This window comes from Erpetoichthys calabaricus, chromosome 18 (assembly GCF_900747795.2).
Source record: "Erpetoichthys calabaricus chromosome 18, fErpCal1.3, whole genome shotgun sequence".
Lineage (NCBI taxonomy): Eukaryota > Metazoa > Chordata > Cladistia > Polypteriformes > Polypteridae > Erpetoichthys > Erpetoichthys calabaricus.
This window is the reverse complement of record NC_041411.2, coordinates 17,942,973-17,957,873: the sequence shown is the minus strand read 5'-3', so window position 1 is coordinate 17,957,873 and position 14,901 is coordinate 17,942,973. Positions and strand designations below refer to the sequence as shown.

The window sequence follows — 14,901 nt, the reverse complement described above, 5'->3', positions numbered from 1 at the left end:
TCTACCATACAGGCATGATTGGTGGATTGCTGCAGAGATGGTTGTCCTTCTGGAAGGTTCTCCTCTCTCCACAGAGGACCTCTGGAGCTCTGACAGAGTGACCATTGGGTTCTTGGTCACCTCCCTGACTAAGGCCCTTCTCCCCCGATTGCTCAGTTTAGATGGCAGGCCAACTCTAGGAAGAGTCGTGGTGGTTTCGAACTACTTCCACTTACGGATGATGGAAGCCACTGTGCTCATTGGGACCTTCAAAGCAGCAGAAATTTTTCTGTAATCTTCCCCAGATATGTGCCTCGAGACAATCCTGTCTCAGAGGTCTACAGACAATTCCTTTGACTTCATGCTTGGTTTGTGCTCTGACATGAACTGTCAACTGTGGGACCTTATATAGACAGGTGTGTGCCTTTCCAAATCATGTCCAGTCAACTGAATTTACCACAGGTGGACTCCAATGAAGCTGCAGAAACATCTCAAGGATGATCAGGGGAAACGGGATGCACCTGAGCTCAATTTCGAGCTTCATGGCAAAGGCTGTGAATACTTATGTACATGTGCTTTCTCAATTTTTTTATTTTTAATAAATTTGCAAAAACCTGAAGTAAACTTTTTTCACGTTGTCATTATGGGGTGTTGTGTGTAGAATTCTGTGGAAAAAAAATGAATTTAATCCATTTTGGAATAAAGCTGTAAGATAACAAAATGTAGAAAAAGTGATGCGCTGGGAATACTTTCTGGATGCACTGTAGGTGGGATGTTAAGACGGTGGAAACCCTTACCCTGTGATGCTGCCACCACCATGCTTCACTGTAAGGATGGTGCCAGGTTTCCTCCAAACGTGACGCCTGGCATTCACACCAAAGAGTTAAATCTTTGTCTCATCAGACCAGAGAATTTTCTTTCTCATGGTCTGAGAGTCCTTCAGGTGCCTTTTGGCAAACTCCAGGTGGGCTGCCATGTGCCTTTTACTAAGGAGTGGCTTCCGTCTGGCCACTCTACCATAGAGGCCTGATTGGTGGATTGCTGCAGAGATGGTTGTCCTTCTGGAAGGTTCTCCTCTCTCCACAGAGGACCTCTGGAGCTCTGACAGAGTGACCATCGGGTTCTTGGTCACCTCCCTGACTAAGGCCCTTCTCCCCCGATCACTCAGTTTATATGGCCGGCCAACTCTAGGAAGAGTCCTGGTGGTTTCTAACTTCTTCCACTTACGGATGATGGAGGCCTCTGTGCTCATTGGGACCTTCAAAACAGCAGAAATGTTTCTGTAACCTTCCCCAGATTTGTGCCTCGAGACAATCCTGTCTTGGAGGTCTACAGACAATTCCTTTGACTTCATGCTTGCTTTGTGCTCTGACATGAACGGTCAACTGTGGGACCTTATATAGACAGGTGTGTGCCTTTCCAAATCATGTCCAGTCAACTGAATTTACCACAGGTGGACTCCAATGAAGCTGCAGAAACATCTCAAGGATGATCAGGGGAAACAGGATGCACCTGAGCTCAATTTTGAGCTTCATGGCAAAGGCTGTGAATACTTATGTACATGTGCTTTCTCAATTTTTTATTTTTAATAAATTTGCAAGAATCTCAAGTAAACTTTTTTCACGTTGTCATTATGGGGTGTTGTGTGTAGAATTCTGAGGAAAAAAATGAATTTAATCCATTTTGGAATAAGGCTGTAACATAACAAAAGGTGGAAAAAATGATGAGCTGTGAATACTTTCTGGATGCACTGTAGGTGGGATGTTAAGACGGTGGAAACCCTTACCCTGTGCAGCATAAGACACGATACAAACAACATGAACAAATCTTAAAACACTGACGTGAAAAAACAAAGTCCACCATTTCTATACTTTGGAATCTCCTGTGGGTTTTCTGGTTATTGGTATAATTGCACATTAACGTTTTACATGCCTTGTGTTTTTATTTGTAAATCTGAACACAGACACCATTGGCATTGATTTTTGATCAGAAACACACAACCCCACTTTAATATCAATCACCTAAACCCTCACAGTGGATTTTGACCATCTAAACTGATCTAATGGTGGAGGAGGTTACTGAAGCAGCTATGGAGATTCTGCACATTTCCTTCACCAGAACGAGGTTCCAACAATTCTGACTACCAAAACAGAGAAAAAGCTTTATATGTGAACTTGTGCTTTCTACAGGCTACTTTAAAAGTAGTACGTTGTAACCCCGTTCACACATCAGTAAAATGACATTCCAAAAAAATGTGAAGAGAAAGTCACAAAGCGTAGAAGTAACGCCATTGTCAGAGACAAATCAAACTTTGATAGGCCGTCGTGACAAAAGGCCATATGTGACACGGAGGATGTGGCCCATGCGTTCTTTAATTATCTGTTAAAAGTGTTTAAAATGGAAACTTCATATACTAAAAGGCATTTTGCTTGATTGAGGTTTAAACAGCCTGAGCTACATTGGTAAACACACCGAATTCCCTTAAATGGAGTTTAGTTGTTGATTAGTAAAATGGCTCGGAGCCTAAAAACACAAGGCCAGTCTCGGCCACATGCCAACATGGAGCAACCACTGAAACAACGAGGCTGCACCAGAAACCGTAACGTGTTCCTTCAAACACCATTTCTATGTATTTACAGAGAATACTTCCAATTCATGCAAACGCAACTCCATTTATTTGTTTTAAATCTGGAGAGTAAAGGCCTATTAATAGTTGAAAAAATCAAAACGGAAAACCAAAGACTCGATGACTGATAGAACACACATTCTCCATGTTCTCATTCACGGTGAAGCAGCTTGGTGTATAAAGTCGGTCGGACTCTACACGACTTTTTCTGTACTTCTAGTTGCAAGCAGAATTTTTGAAACCCCTCAAATGTCACTTTCAATTCATTTGGATAACTTAAGTTTAGTGTGTATATTAGTCCAAACAGCACTGCAGAAACAGAGGCAACTGAAGAGAATTCACACGCTCCTGAGAAGCTTCTAAAATGTAAAGAGATGTGTTGCTATGCATAAAACATATTTCAAACAAAAGACAAAAAGTAGGTGGCCATGAAATATTTTTTGCAAAGTGGGCACATCCTCCATAGCTCTAACAAAGACAGCTGCATCCCTGCAGAGTTTCCACTTTTTTCCATAACCTGCATTTAACACTGCGCTTCATGAGTATGACCAGCAGGTGGCAAAAGATCATTGAGTGAGTTCTTGTTTTGGGAGACTCAGACTTGAGTCTTGGAACTTTGTGGAACATTTTATTAGATGTGAAAGTGGGACCCTTTCAATTTCATTGCACTGCATGTCTGTTATTCTGAAACTAAGCCACAGGTTACAATAAACCAGGGCCTAAAATCACCCAATCTCCAGCAACTGATACATGGTCTCTGTCACTACAGGGAGATTACAGTTCAGGGAACATTCAAGCAAAAAGAGGCCACAATGCCCCCAAGTGAGAATGCTTATGTAAAAATACCTGACATTGTTTGGGCCACCCTCTGTTCAAAGACCACCACACCTTTAGGAGGAAGTCAATGGTAACAATTTTTGAACAAAGAAAACTTTGTCCTTAAAAGCCACTTCCCTTGGTCAGACTAATGAAGGGTGCCCTTCAAGATCAGGAGGACCCCAATGCAAACTGTTCAGAATCCCCAGGTGAGGACTGGAGTCTCATATTATAAAGTTCATATGAACCCAACAGATACCTGGATGAAGAAACATCATGTCCAGCCTAGGCTGGCAAAGACAGGCTGTTATCCCTGCTCGTCCATCTGTTCAGCATCACATCTCTGTTCAGTTTGATTCATTAGCGTTAACACCTGCCAAGTCTGTACGCAACTTTGGGGTGGTGAGTGATGACCACTTTACTGACAATGTGGCTAAGGTCTCAAGGTCATGTAGATTCTGTCTATACAACACCTGCAAGATCTGAACATATCTGACATGAGTATGCAGCACCACTATTGGTTCAGGCTTTGGTCTCGTCACGTCTGGACTACAACAACGCTCTGCTAGCTGGAGTATTGGCGTGTCACCAAGCCATTGCAGATGATTCAAAATTCAACAGTACGTCTGGTGTTCAAGCCCCCAAGGCTGACACATGTCACTCCTCTTTTCGGTTAACCACATTGTGAGATCCTGTGCTCCCTTCTTGCTCCAAGACGTTCTATGTACTGTATTAGAGATTCGAACTCCCAGCCATGAAGCCTCTGACTGACCTAACTGAGATGATCCCTTTGATGCTCCACCATAAACCCATTCAAATGCACCTCATAGCTGTCAACACTGAATGCCATCTACCTCCAAGTTGACTGTCCATCTGCTTGTGACAAAAATTAAATATGCCTGGGCACCAAAATAATGAACTAGGACACAAATCTTTATCTGTACACTTAAGTGAATAGTGAAGGGTTTGATAAACAGCCTCATAAAAGAGAAAATTGACACATTAAGCTGCTGTCTATGAATGGCTAGAAAGAATTGAACAAGGGCCTAATGCTTTGTTGGTAGCCCAGGGTGGCACAGAGGCCAGCCAAGTCAAACAAGTCGAAACAAGTTTCACGTGCTACACGGAAGGCGTATGAGCCACCTTATAAATACGTGCAGGGAGAGGAAATCAGAAACGTCGTAGAGTCGTTCAGGAACGTGCCTACAAGCCACAAGGTGCATCTCAGACAGGAGACCCTAACTCATCTTCAGCACTGTGGACTGTTATGAAGCAGTGCAACCCCAGGATGTTCGGAGTTTCATTCATTCATTTTCAGTTTGCTTTTCCCTGGAGTCTTTAATCTGCCAGGTTCCAGCTACACTCTGTGTTATTCATGTATTGCCCAATACATTGCACTGATTCATTCATACAACTGCTAAATACTTTTCCCTAGAATTCATTATTAATTACTCTTGGAATATGATCAAGTTATTCAAGAAGATCTCCAGTGTAAACTGTACTGAATGGAGTGAGGACAGGACCCTCAGGTAAACGCAGCTCACTTGAAATTATCTGTCCACAGTTTTATTTAGTAATGACTTAAGTGTTTTTCCCTACCCCAGAATTTCATTTGTTTCTTTCCAGAGTGCCATATCCCGGAGATTTATATTTTTGTTAATTTTACTTATTGGTCTTTGTTGGGATGCAATTCATTCATTATTTTTCCCAAACTGGTTTCTCTCCCACATTTTTCTAATGGCTTTTTGCTGGGAGTTTTATTCATTTGTTTCTTTACAAACTGCATTTCCACTTAAAGTCATTAATACGTTATACTACCAAACCTGTTTTTACTCACTTATTCATTTCATTAGATCTCTTTCTTTGGAGTCTCTTCAGTTCATTCCTTACATTTCAAATTAATTTACCAAGAATTTCAATCACTCATTTCATTATTCTGCACCCACTGCTGTTGGCCCCACGACCCAGAACTGGATAAGTTGGTTAGAAAACGAATGGGTGAATTTATACTCCAATGTCTGAAGTGTCACTGGACTGTAAAAATGATGCCAGTTTTAATCAGAAACATAAAACCTCATCCTCCTTCTTTCTTGTTGACATTTAGCCCATTTTGCTGTTGCTTTTGAAATTTTAAATTTGTGGTACAGGGAAGCTTACACCAAACAACATTAAAATGTATATACACATTTCAGATGTGACTTCATAACATTTTTGCAAATTTTGCTTTATTTTATTTGCAAAACACTTCATCATCCTATGACTATTTTATGAAAGTGAGATGCACGGACTTTACTTTGATATGTGGGATATGTATACTGAATTAAGTGTGTTCAAGTGATACTCAGGGGGACATTCAAAATAGTGGAAAGGGTTTTCATACAAATCTGAATACTTTAACAATTTTACAAAGATCTGTCACTTTATTATTTGTTAAAATCTGCATATTCTTCATTATTTGTATTACATTTCCTCATGTAACAAATATTACTGTCTATGGTTCATAAATTCAGTCAAACCTGTAATGATGATTTTACATTAAAACCTGTACTGTACTACTAATAAATTAGCCCCCCTTTGTTAAATTGTTCTAAGGTGTTTGCAGCTTTCAAGTCCATGATGCTTTTCCCCCAACACCTGCTGATTGGCTCAAAAAGGTTGAGCACTTTAATTTCAGGTGACAGAAAATCAACCATAGAAGCCATGGAAGAACACAGCCACAGCTAGCAGGACGACAGCATTCACATTGACCACATTTCTCCACACTGGTACCTCACTGGTATCGGTGAGCTTCCTCTCCATGGCCTCCTTCTCCTCTTGGCTCAGTGTAGGAGCTGGACCTTGACTGAATCCACAGAACCAGTTGTAGAACTTTCTGAAGCAGCCAGGGGGCTCTGCTGGAGCTGAAAAACAAACAGAAAACATGATGATACACCACATTCTTCAATGGTTGAGAGACGTCAAGCAAGCAAATTCATATTTCCTACTGTCTGACACAAAATGATCACTCTCATATTTGTGATGATCAATGATACAGTCCAGCATCTTCAAGTCTCCCTGGTAGAAAAACACAGCTCAGGTGCCTCTCTTTCCAAGCAAACTCAAGCATGCTTATTAGCAACATCAACACTTGTTTTTGTTTTCAAACTGAATTACTGCACCAGTGGGGGCAAGGTAGGAATCAGCTTGGGAGGAATGAAATTGAAGTGCAGGGCAAGTAGGAATCATCAACAGGCACACCTACTCGTGTTTGGACTCTGGGAGGACACATAGGCATGCTTCCAAGAATATATTAGTTGTATGTAACTCACAGGGTGGAGTTTAACAGCTGTGTTCTACCAGTTGCGCACTAAGCTTGTTGTAGAGGTAGAAATGGCAACCCAATGGCAAGGATTAAAAGGTCCAGGACATGAAATAAGAATTGAGGTCAGAAACAGGCAGGGATTCATTATTGAAAGGTCAAACTGACAAGGCAAAAAACATTAAAAAAAATCAAAGTCGCAGAACAAGAACGAGAACCAGTACAACAATTTGCTTTAATTATTTCTTCACAAGCTCAGACTCCTATGTTCACGCGCCACCATCCTAAAAATCTGTATTGCACACTGTTAGCATACTTCATGTGCCAGTGGCCACAAATCATCTTCAATAAAAAAACATGGCTGTGGCCACACAAAAAAAAAAAAACAAAAAAAAACAAACAGCAGTGACTGTAAGCTGACGCCATTAACACAATGGTGAAAAAAATGGATAAAACGAAAGAAGAATTCTAACAACTTCAAGCTGGAGTTGGTAGAGATTGGTGGCAGGGCAGAAGTAGAAGGTGGGTGATTTTGGGCAAGGACTGAACTGGCAGGGAGGTAGCGTCGCAGGAGTGGAAAGAGTGAGGAGGAGGAGAAAGGAAGAAGAGTAGGGAAATTACGGACTGAACTGAACAGCGTTTTCTTTGGCAGCCATGTGGATAAGCCTCACTGCTTGGGGCCACAGCTTGATAAGTGAAGGAATATGGTTTGGTTTTCCTTTAATTATTTCAGCACTGCAGGTTTCCCTTTGATTGTTGTTCCTTGGTGTATCCTTGATACAGAAACCATTCATTCTGATATAATTATTAACGTTGGAACTCATTGAAATAGAGTTGCCCTTATCACATTAGGCTGTTCCATGTTCTTTTCTTTAAACTATTAACATTAGTAAGTATGTCATAGCACCCCACACCTGCCAGTTTTTAAATAAAAATTAATTGCGGCATAAAGTTTAATGCATTTATAGTTTAAATGGGTGTTTAGGGTCATTATTTTTACACGCATGTACAACATATTGCCAATCTTCGGCACCATGACCAGTGAGTATCACTACCTTACCTCAAAACTTCTGTCTTCCTTACCTGAAAAATCCATGGGTCACCCACACTGCACACCATATTTGCAGAGCTCACCAATGACAAACTCTGCACGTGCATTCAGGGAAGACCCAGTGGACTAATCCTCGCACCTATCAAATTTACCGTTTTCATCAGTGTTCATTTGTTCAGGTTCCTCTCGAGCTTCAAGGATGTCACATTCCAAGTCCACTCGTTCCTCTGTTCTGTTTCTCAAACTCCAACACAAGCGGTACAACTGAAATTGAAAGAGAAGACATTTCAGATTACTGCCAACCTGCCTGTGTGTGCCATGATGGTCATGAAAAAAAGAAAGTCAAATTAATATTGATGGCCTGAGAGATGTAAGCCCACAAAGAGTCTAAGAGTAAAAGTCTGGTGCTGTTCGTAAAGTTTAAGAGTGATGTCAGTGGAAACAGCACATGGACATTGCAAACACAGTGTAGGTATTAGTGTGCTGCATGGTAATATAGCAGTCAGTGCTGCGGTCTTTTGGACCAAGCAACCTTGCACAGTATCTACTCAGTCTCTAACACCCTGTGTAGGTTTTCTTTCCACATCCTCAAAGTGGAGGTCCAGCTAATTGGCAGTTTTAAACTGGACTGTGTGAGTGGATGGGCCAAAAAATGGAATAGCAACCCATCTACAGTACATTTGGTTCTTTTGAGGATAGGTAATGCCTGACATGCAACCCTGAACTAGATTAAGTAGACTTAAGAATGTTTTGTAGGTGTGGTATCCTGCCTGGTAAGAGGCTTGCATGCAGTAGCTTCTCAATGGGCTTTTCATAAAGGTTATGGAATGTGAGACACTTGTATGCTTAAAGGGAGACAGACTTATAGCCATGGAAGCACCAATTTCCACAGGTGTGATCTTTCGACACTACGAGAATTTTTAGGAGACAAGACATTTTGGAAAAGATTTTTTCAAGTCCCATGAGATGAGAATATTGCCATGATATTTTTAAAAGTCACACTCTCCTAGCAACCATTTTCAAACAAGACCAGGGTCCTCTCACCTCTCAGTCTCATGAATGCTTTTGTCAGACACACTTCCTGCTCCTGAGCTCTAATAAATTTTAACGTTTTCCTTATTTTAAGTTCCCAATTAAAGAAGGACATATTATGTCCAAATCTTATTGAAGAATTTCATCACAAAGGGTTATCAACAGAAGAGATGAGTACACGGTCAATCCTAGCACCAAGAAACGAGGAAGTCAAACGAATTTATGCCAAAAATGTCAATCGGTAACACGGCAAATTAGTTAAATGCGTATCAATAGACTATGCTGAAACAGTTGGTGGTGATCATGCGGAAGATGAAAACAACAACTTACAATATCACAAAGAATATTTACAACCGTTAACACCGTCCAGTCTTCCGCTGCACAAATTACTGTTGAAAGAAGGACGTATCCAAGAAAGGTGATGTAGTACATCTTCCACAGATAACATTAGACAACAAAGGAGATCTTGATATGCCATTCATATTAAAATGTTAACAGTTTCCCGTTAGAATAATTTTTGCAAAGACAATTAACAAATCTCAGAGCCAAACATTCGAAAAAGTCGTTTAATTTAATAGAGAAAAAGAAATGAAATTCAATCATGGGCAGTTATATGTCGCGTGGATGCAAATGTAGCACTTTACATGAAAAGTAAAATCTGTTCAAATTGTACATCCACATCCTCATACACAAGCGGCAGAACCGCAAAGAGGCTAGTGTGTAGCGCTGGCCAGGGGGTTGGCGAGCGAAGTGAGCACGGGGCAAAGCCCCCTAGTTTCTAATAAATATACACACATATACAGCTTAGCGTCTTCAGCATCTGAATGAAACTTGAGTCCTCTAATGAAAGATTGTGTTGTAACTGAGATTTTTTAGGTAAAGAAGACAGAGGTTTTGAGGTAAGGCAGCTCTAATCACTAATCTTGGCAGCATAGAGTGGGAACGTGTTGCATGTTGATTAGACACATGCAAGTAAAAATGTCACTGTAGTTAGTAAAAATTACAATATTGACACTATGGACCTATAAACCTAAATGGCAGGACAGGTTTACAAAGTAGATTAGTACTCCTTGGTCTGAACTCCAAAGTGCCGTGTTACGTCTCTCCAGCAATCCATTTTCTTACAAGCTTATGCAGTTTGGTGTTGTGGACAGTTGATGTTTATGCTGGCAGTACTGGGCACAAACTAGGAACAGAGTCTAAATGGGTCTTGATGGGTGCCGGTCCAGAGCAGGACATGATCACTCACACATATCATGCCAATTAACCTAATTATAAAAAATCTCTGCTACACAGAGTAATGACTGTAAAGCTTTCACTACTAGTTTATATAAAGTGGTAACTTTCAAAGAACTCACATGCTTGTCGTCAATAGGTTTGGTCATCAGCGAGACAGAGATCACAATGATGCATGAGACTCCAAAGAGGATGAGGGCAAAATAGAGGTAGTGAATACCACAGATGATGTAGGGGCACTGGCTGGGCTGCACACAACTCCCTGTGCCAAAGGAAAACTCAGCTATCATCCGCGAAAGTCCGATCAGCAGGCCGATGATCAGGCCGTAAAAGGCACCCTGGAAGAGGGAAAATGACAAGAGGGGATTTTCGAAAACAAATCAACAAATTGTAACTAGCACCAAAACAAGCAAGTGCCAATACATTTACTACACTAAGTGACACATCAAAACAAAACAGGAAAGACCTGTAGGCAGTGGAGGCATCAATTAGACACATCTAAAAGAAACTCAGTGATAACTTGAGGACAGCTGTGACCATCCCAGCACCATTAGGATTAAACAGTCCTGGATGGGATTCCAGTCTATATGAAGGCACACTCATTCATACACTTGGTCATATTCACCCACAGCAGGCCCATTTAGGCTACTGCACAGCTCAGGGTCGTATAATGAATACTCAAACAAACAAAAAATCTGTGTATCACATTAGATGAAGAACAGAAGCCATCAGGGAATAATCAATGCACCAGAGACAAAATACTTCAGCTAAGCTTAAAAACTGAAAACTGCAAACATTAAGACACTGTATATAATTTCATTTATTTGGTACTAAAACATAAAACAGGTTAAAAACCGAAAACTTGGCAGCACAAACATTCATTACCTGCTCATTGACGCGTTTGCAGAAGATTGCCAATAAGAAGACTGAGGCGATTGGAGGGCCCAGGTAGCTGGTGATGGACTGAATGTAGTCAAACAGCTGCCCTCCCTGAGCTGCCTGGACAATCGGGATCCAGGCAATGCTGATACCAATGAGGAAGAGGATAAAAATCCTGAAAGACATACGAAAGAGAGATTTTTTTTTATCCCTTGTACAGATGTAGTTGCTTGTGGCTGATTAGATTTCTGCCATAACCTAAGCCTGAAGGTTAAATATATATATATATATATATATATATATATATATATATATACACACACATACATACACACACTGCTCACTTCGCTCACCAACCCCCCAGGCCGGCACTATGTGCAAGCCACTTTTCATTTCTGCTGCTCACGTATTTGGATGTAGTTGTGCAATTTAAATGGATTGTTATTTTCATGGGAATTGTTATATATGCATAATAGAACTAACTATTTTACATTACAGTGAGTAATTAACCATAGTAAAAAGATTAAAATGTAATAATTTGAAAGTAAATTATGTTTCATGTTGCGTTTGAGTTTTTTGTTCTGTTATACGATTTCGTTCTGTTTGGCTTTGAAATTAACATGCAAATATTTTTTAAACTTACACTTTTACTGTAAAACTTCAGTAAAAACAATTTTTCAAATTAAATTTTCATCAATATCGCATTGAATTTTGATTCTGTCTTTGGACTTACATCGTGACAACGCAACGTATAATTCCATGAGAGAATTTCATTTCTTTCTCTCTAATAAATAAACTGACTTTTTCAAATGTTTGTCTCTGTGATTTGTTAATTGACTTTGCAAAAGTTATTCTAATGGGAAACTGTTAACATTTTAATACGAATGGCATATCAAGATCTCTTTTGTTGTCTAATGTTATCCCCTGAAGATGTACTACATTACCTTTCTTGGATACATCCTTTTTTTAACAGTAATTCGTGCGGTGGAAGACCAGGCAGTACTAATGGTTGTAGTAATTCTTCGGGATATTATAAGTTGATGTTTTCATCTTCCGCACCATCACCACCAACTGTTTCAGCACAATTTATGGATACACATTTAACTAATTTGCTGTGTAACTGATCGATAATTTTTGTGTTAATTCGTTTGACTTCATTGTTTCTTGGTGCTAAGATTGCCCGTGTACTCATTTCTTCTGTTGGTAACCCTTTGTGATGAAACTCATCAATAAGATTTGGGCATAATACGTCTTTTTTAATTGGGAACTTAAAGTGAGGAAAACGTAAAAATATGTAAGAGCTGAGAGAGCAGGAAATGTGTCTGTCAAAAGCATTCACGTGAATGAAAGATGAGAGTACCGTGTGCATATTTGACTATGATTGAGAGGAGGGCGTGACTTGAAATATATATATTTTTCTTTTATAGAAAAAAATCCTGGCAAGGAGACGAAACGTCATCTTCTTGGAAGACATTCTGACGTCCTGCGAGACAAGGCAGTGAGAAAGAAGGACAGCTGCTGTACAGGCTTTTAAATGATCGATGCACAGCATGACAAGCAGAACACGCACCTCGGCAGCAGCAGATGATCCATCTACATCTCCTTAGCTTGCATTCTGCTCCCCCCCTTCACAACACGAGCGGGAAAGACGTGAAGTGCCAGGAGCGTAGCGCGCCTCCCAGGAGTTGAGCGAAGCGATCGAGACCTGATCATCTCGGAGAGACACTTTGATGACACACAAGACTAGACATTACAACCTTAGGAAGCAAAACCCGTGAGACAGTGACTTTTGCACGTCCTGCCCTAATTGAAAGCAAGTTCTTGGACATCTAACCTAGCAGTTGTTGGAAAGCTTTTGGCAGACACACTTGATTTTCTCCCAGCTCTTAAAACAACAACAAGCAACAAACAGAACACGCAGCTCGCCAGCAGCAGCAAGTCAGATGATCCAAGCGCATCTCCTCAGCGTGCCTTTAGCCCCTGAGCTTTGATTGCTTTGCTGAAGACCCCCACCACCCTCCTATTCTTTTCCAAGAAGCATATAAGGTGTTATCAAAGAGGCCATACCTTCCGGCCAACATGAGCTCCTTCTCAGAAGCCCGCTTTCGAATCCTGGCATAAATGTCCATGGTAAACAGAGTACTGGCGCTGTTGAAGATGGAGGTCAGGGAGCTCATGAGAGACGCCAACATCACAGACAGCATCAGACCTCGCAGCCCTGCAAAGAGAACAAAACACACTTAATGAACCCAGGAGGAGCAGTCCTTAGAATTGTGGTCCTAATACAGAAGAGCTGGACAAAAGCACAGCAGCCATTCACAACTGGAAGCTTCAGAAAGCAAGAAAAAAACAGAGCTGGCACTTTCAGAAAATAGATCTGGTGGCAAAGGATGCCAGAAAGCTCAAGATTTAGGACATTTCACCGACTGCATTACACAGCCAGCCCCTAAAAGCACAAGAAAGAGAAGTGATTTGGCTCAGGAGCACAACAAGGTGACATCTAAGATGGAACTGGGAACTCCATATTTCATACCTTTTACTATTACTGTTACTACTTTCTTGCTATACCAATGCAAACTGCACAGAATATGGCTTTTTGGACACGCATAATAATATCAGTACAAGAAAAGGATAACTGATCCTTAAGAGACCCCAAGCCACCATCTTCAGACAGCACCAGTAAACCTGTATAATTAAGGGCTCCAACCACACTAGGCTTCACATTAATAATCAAAAGTCTAAGATAGTTAAATAATAGCAGGTTAGTAAAAAAATACAACAAAGTAATTGTATAAAAAAAAAATAAAAAAAATCAACAAAAGGAACACATCCAAGACTTATATAAAAAAAAATACCTGTACACGTAAATACAAACTGATTGAAACAAATAAGACAGAGAAATGCATTGCAAATAAAACAAAGCAGAAGGCAGGAAGGGAACTCCAGCGTGATCCTGATATTGTCTTCTGAAGACCATTCACGCCCAACAACTGCTTGTTCCATAATCTCGTGCACCCCAAGTGAGGCACTGTATCCTGTCAACATGTGCTGCAGCTTCCTCCATGAGCATAACAAGCAAGTAACATGTCACAAATTTATAAAGTCAGTCAGTCATTTTCTAACCCAGTTATTCCTGAACAGGGTCACATGGGTTGCTGGAGCCCATTCCAGCTAGCATCAGGCATAAGGCAGGAGCAAACCCTGGAAAAGATGCTAGGCCATCACAGGGCGTATTTTGAAAATGCCTAAAAAATATGCAGGCGCACGTACCAAAAAGCAGTGAAACTGCAAAATTCCTAAAAAGCATTTGCATAAAAAGCGTCCAGAAATGAGAACAAAGTGATACTCAACTACAAGAGGAAATCATTATTTAAATAAAAGAATATAAATGTCTAACTGCACATAGCAATTGCAATTTGAAGCAGCATCCCTGGGCCATGAAGCCTAAAAATGAGATGGACACTCACCATCTGGCATCAGTTTGATGACCAATCTGGGATAGGCGATGTTACTGCAGCCAACAGGTACGTCACAGATGGCCTGACATTGTGCTGGAGCTACACAAGCAACCACATCTGCAAAAGGAATAAAAGGTTTGTTTAGTACACTGCCTGCAGAAACTTCTGTAACCGCCTGGGACCCCAAACGGCCATCTGGTGCCTAAATTTAATGTGCACTTTTGAAAAGGACACTGTATACCTCTTGATTATGGTATGCACCATGATGGCTGTGCAGTTGTTGGACTGCCCAGTTTCATCCTAAATCGGTAGCAGGAATTCCCTGAATAATCCCAAGGCTGACGCAACCACTTGTTGTTTTTTCTAATGTCTTAAGCAATGGACTCACCTGGGTACAAAATCCTGCTGATCATCCCCGGAAAGACCATGAGGAACATGGGCAGCAGTTTGAGATAGCCACACAGAATACAGCCAGCTTTCACGTGGGACATGTTTTTGGCAGAGAGACATCGTTGAACAATTACCT

General features: G+C 40.8%; 1 protein-coding gene across 2 annotated transcripts in view; it reads right to left on the bottom strand.

The window, feature by feature from the left end:
• Positions 1 to 5,730: 5,730 nt before the first annotated feature.
• Positions 5,731 to 14,901, bottom strand: part of slc5a1 (solute carrier family 5 member 1) — a 61,871-nt gene continuing 52,700 nt past the window's right edge. For both annotated transcript variants that reach the window (XM_051921065.1, XM_051921067.1), the window contains exons 9-15: positions 14,764 to 14,899; positions 14,385 to 14,492; positions 12,985 to 13,135; positions 10,924 to 11,092; positions 10,161 to 10,376; positions 7,923 to 8,034; positions 5,731 to 6,321 (exon numbers count right to left, since the gene is read on the bottom strand). In XM_051921065.1, coding sequence (XP_051777025.1) covers positions 6,107 to 6,321; positions 7,923 to 8,034; positions 10,161 to 10,376; positions 10,924 to 11,092; positions 12,985 to 13,135; positions 14,385 to 14,492; positions 14,764 to 14,899 — 1,107 coding nt within the window. In that variant the 3' untranslated portion in view covers positions 5,731 to 6,106. The remainder of the gene's footprint in view (positions 6,322 to 7,922; positions 8,035 to 10,160; positions 10,377 to 10,923; positions 11,093 to 12,984; positions 13,136 to 14,384; positions 14,493 to 14,763; positions 14,900 to 14,901) is intronic.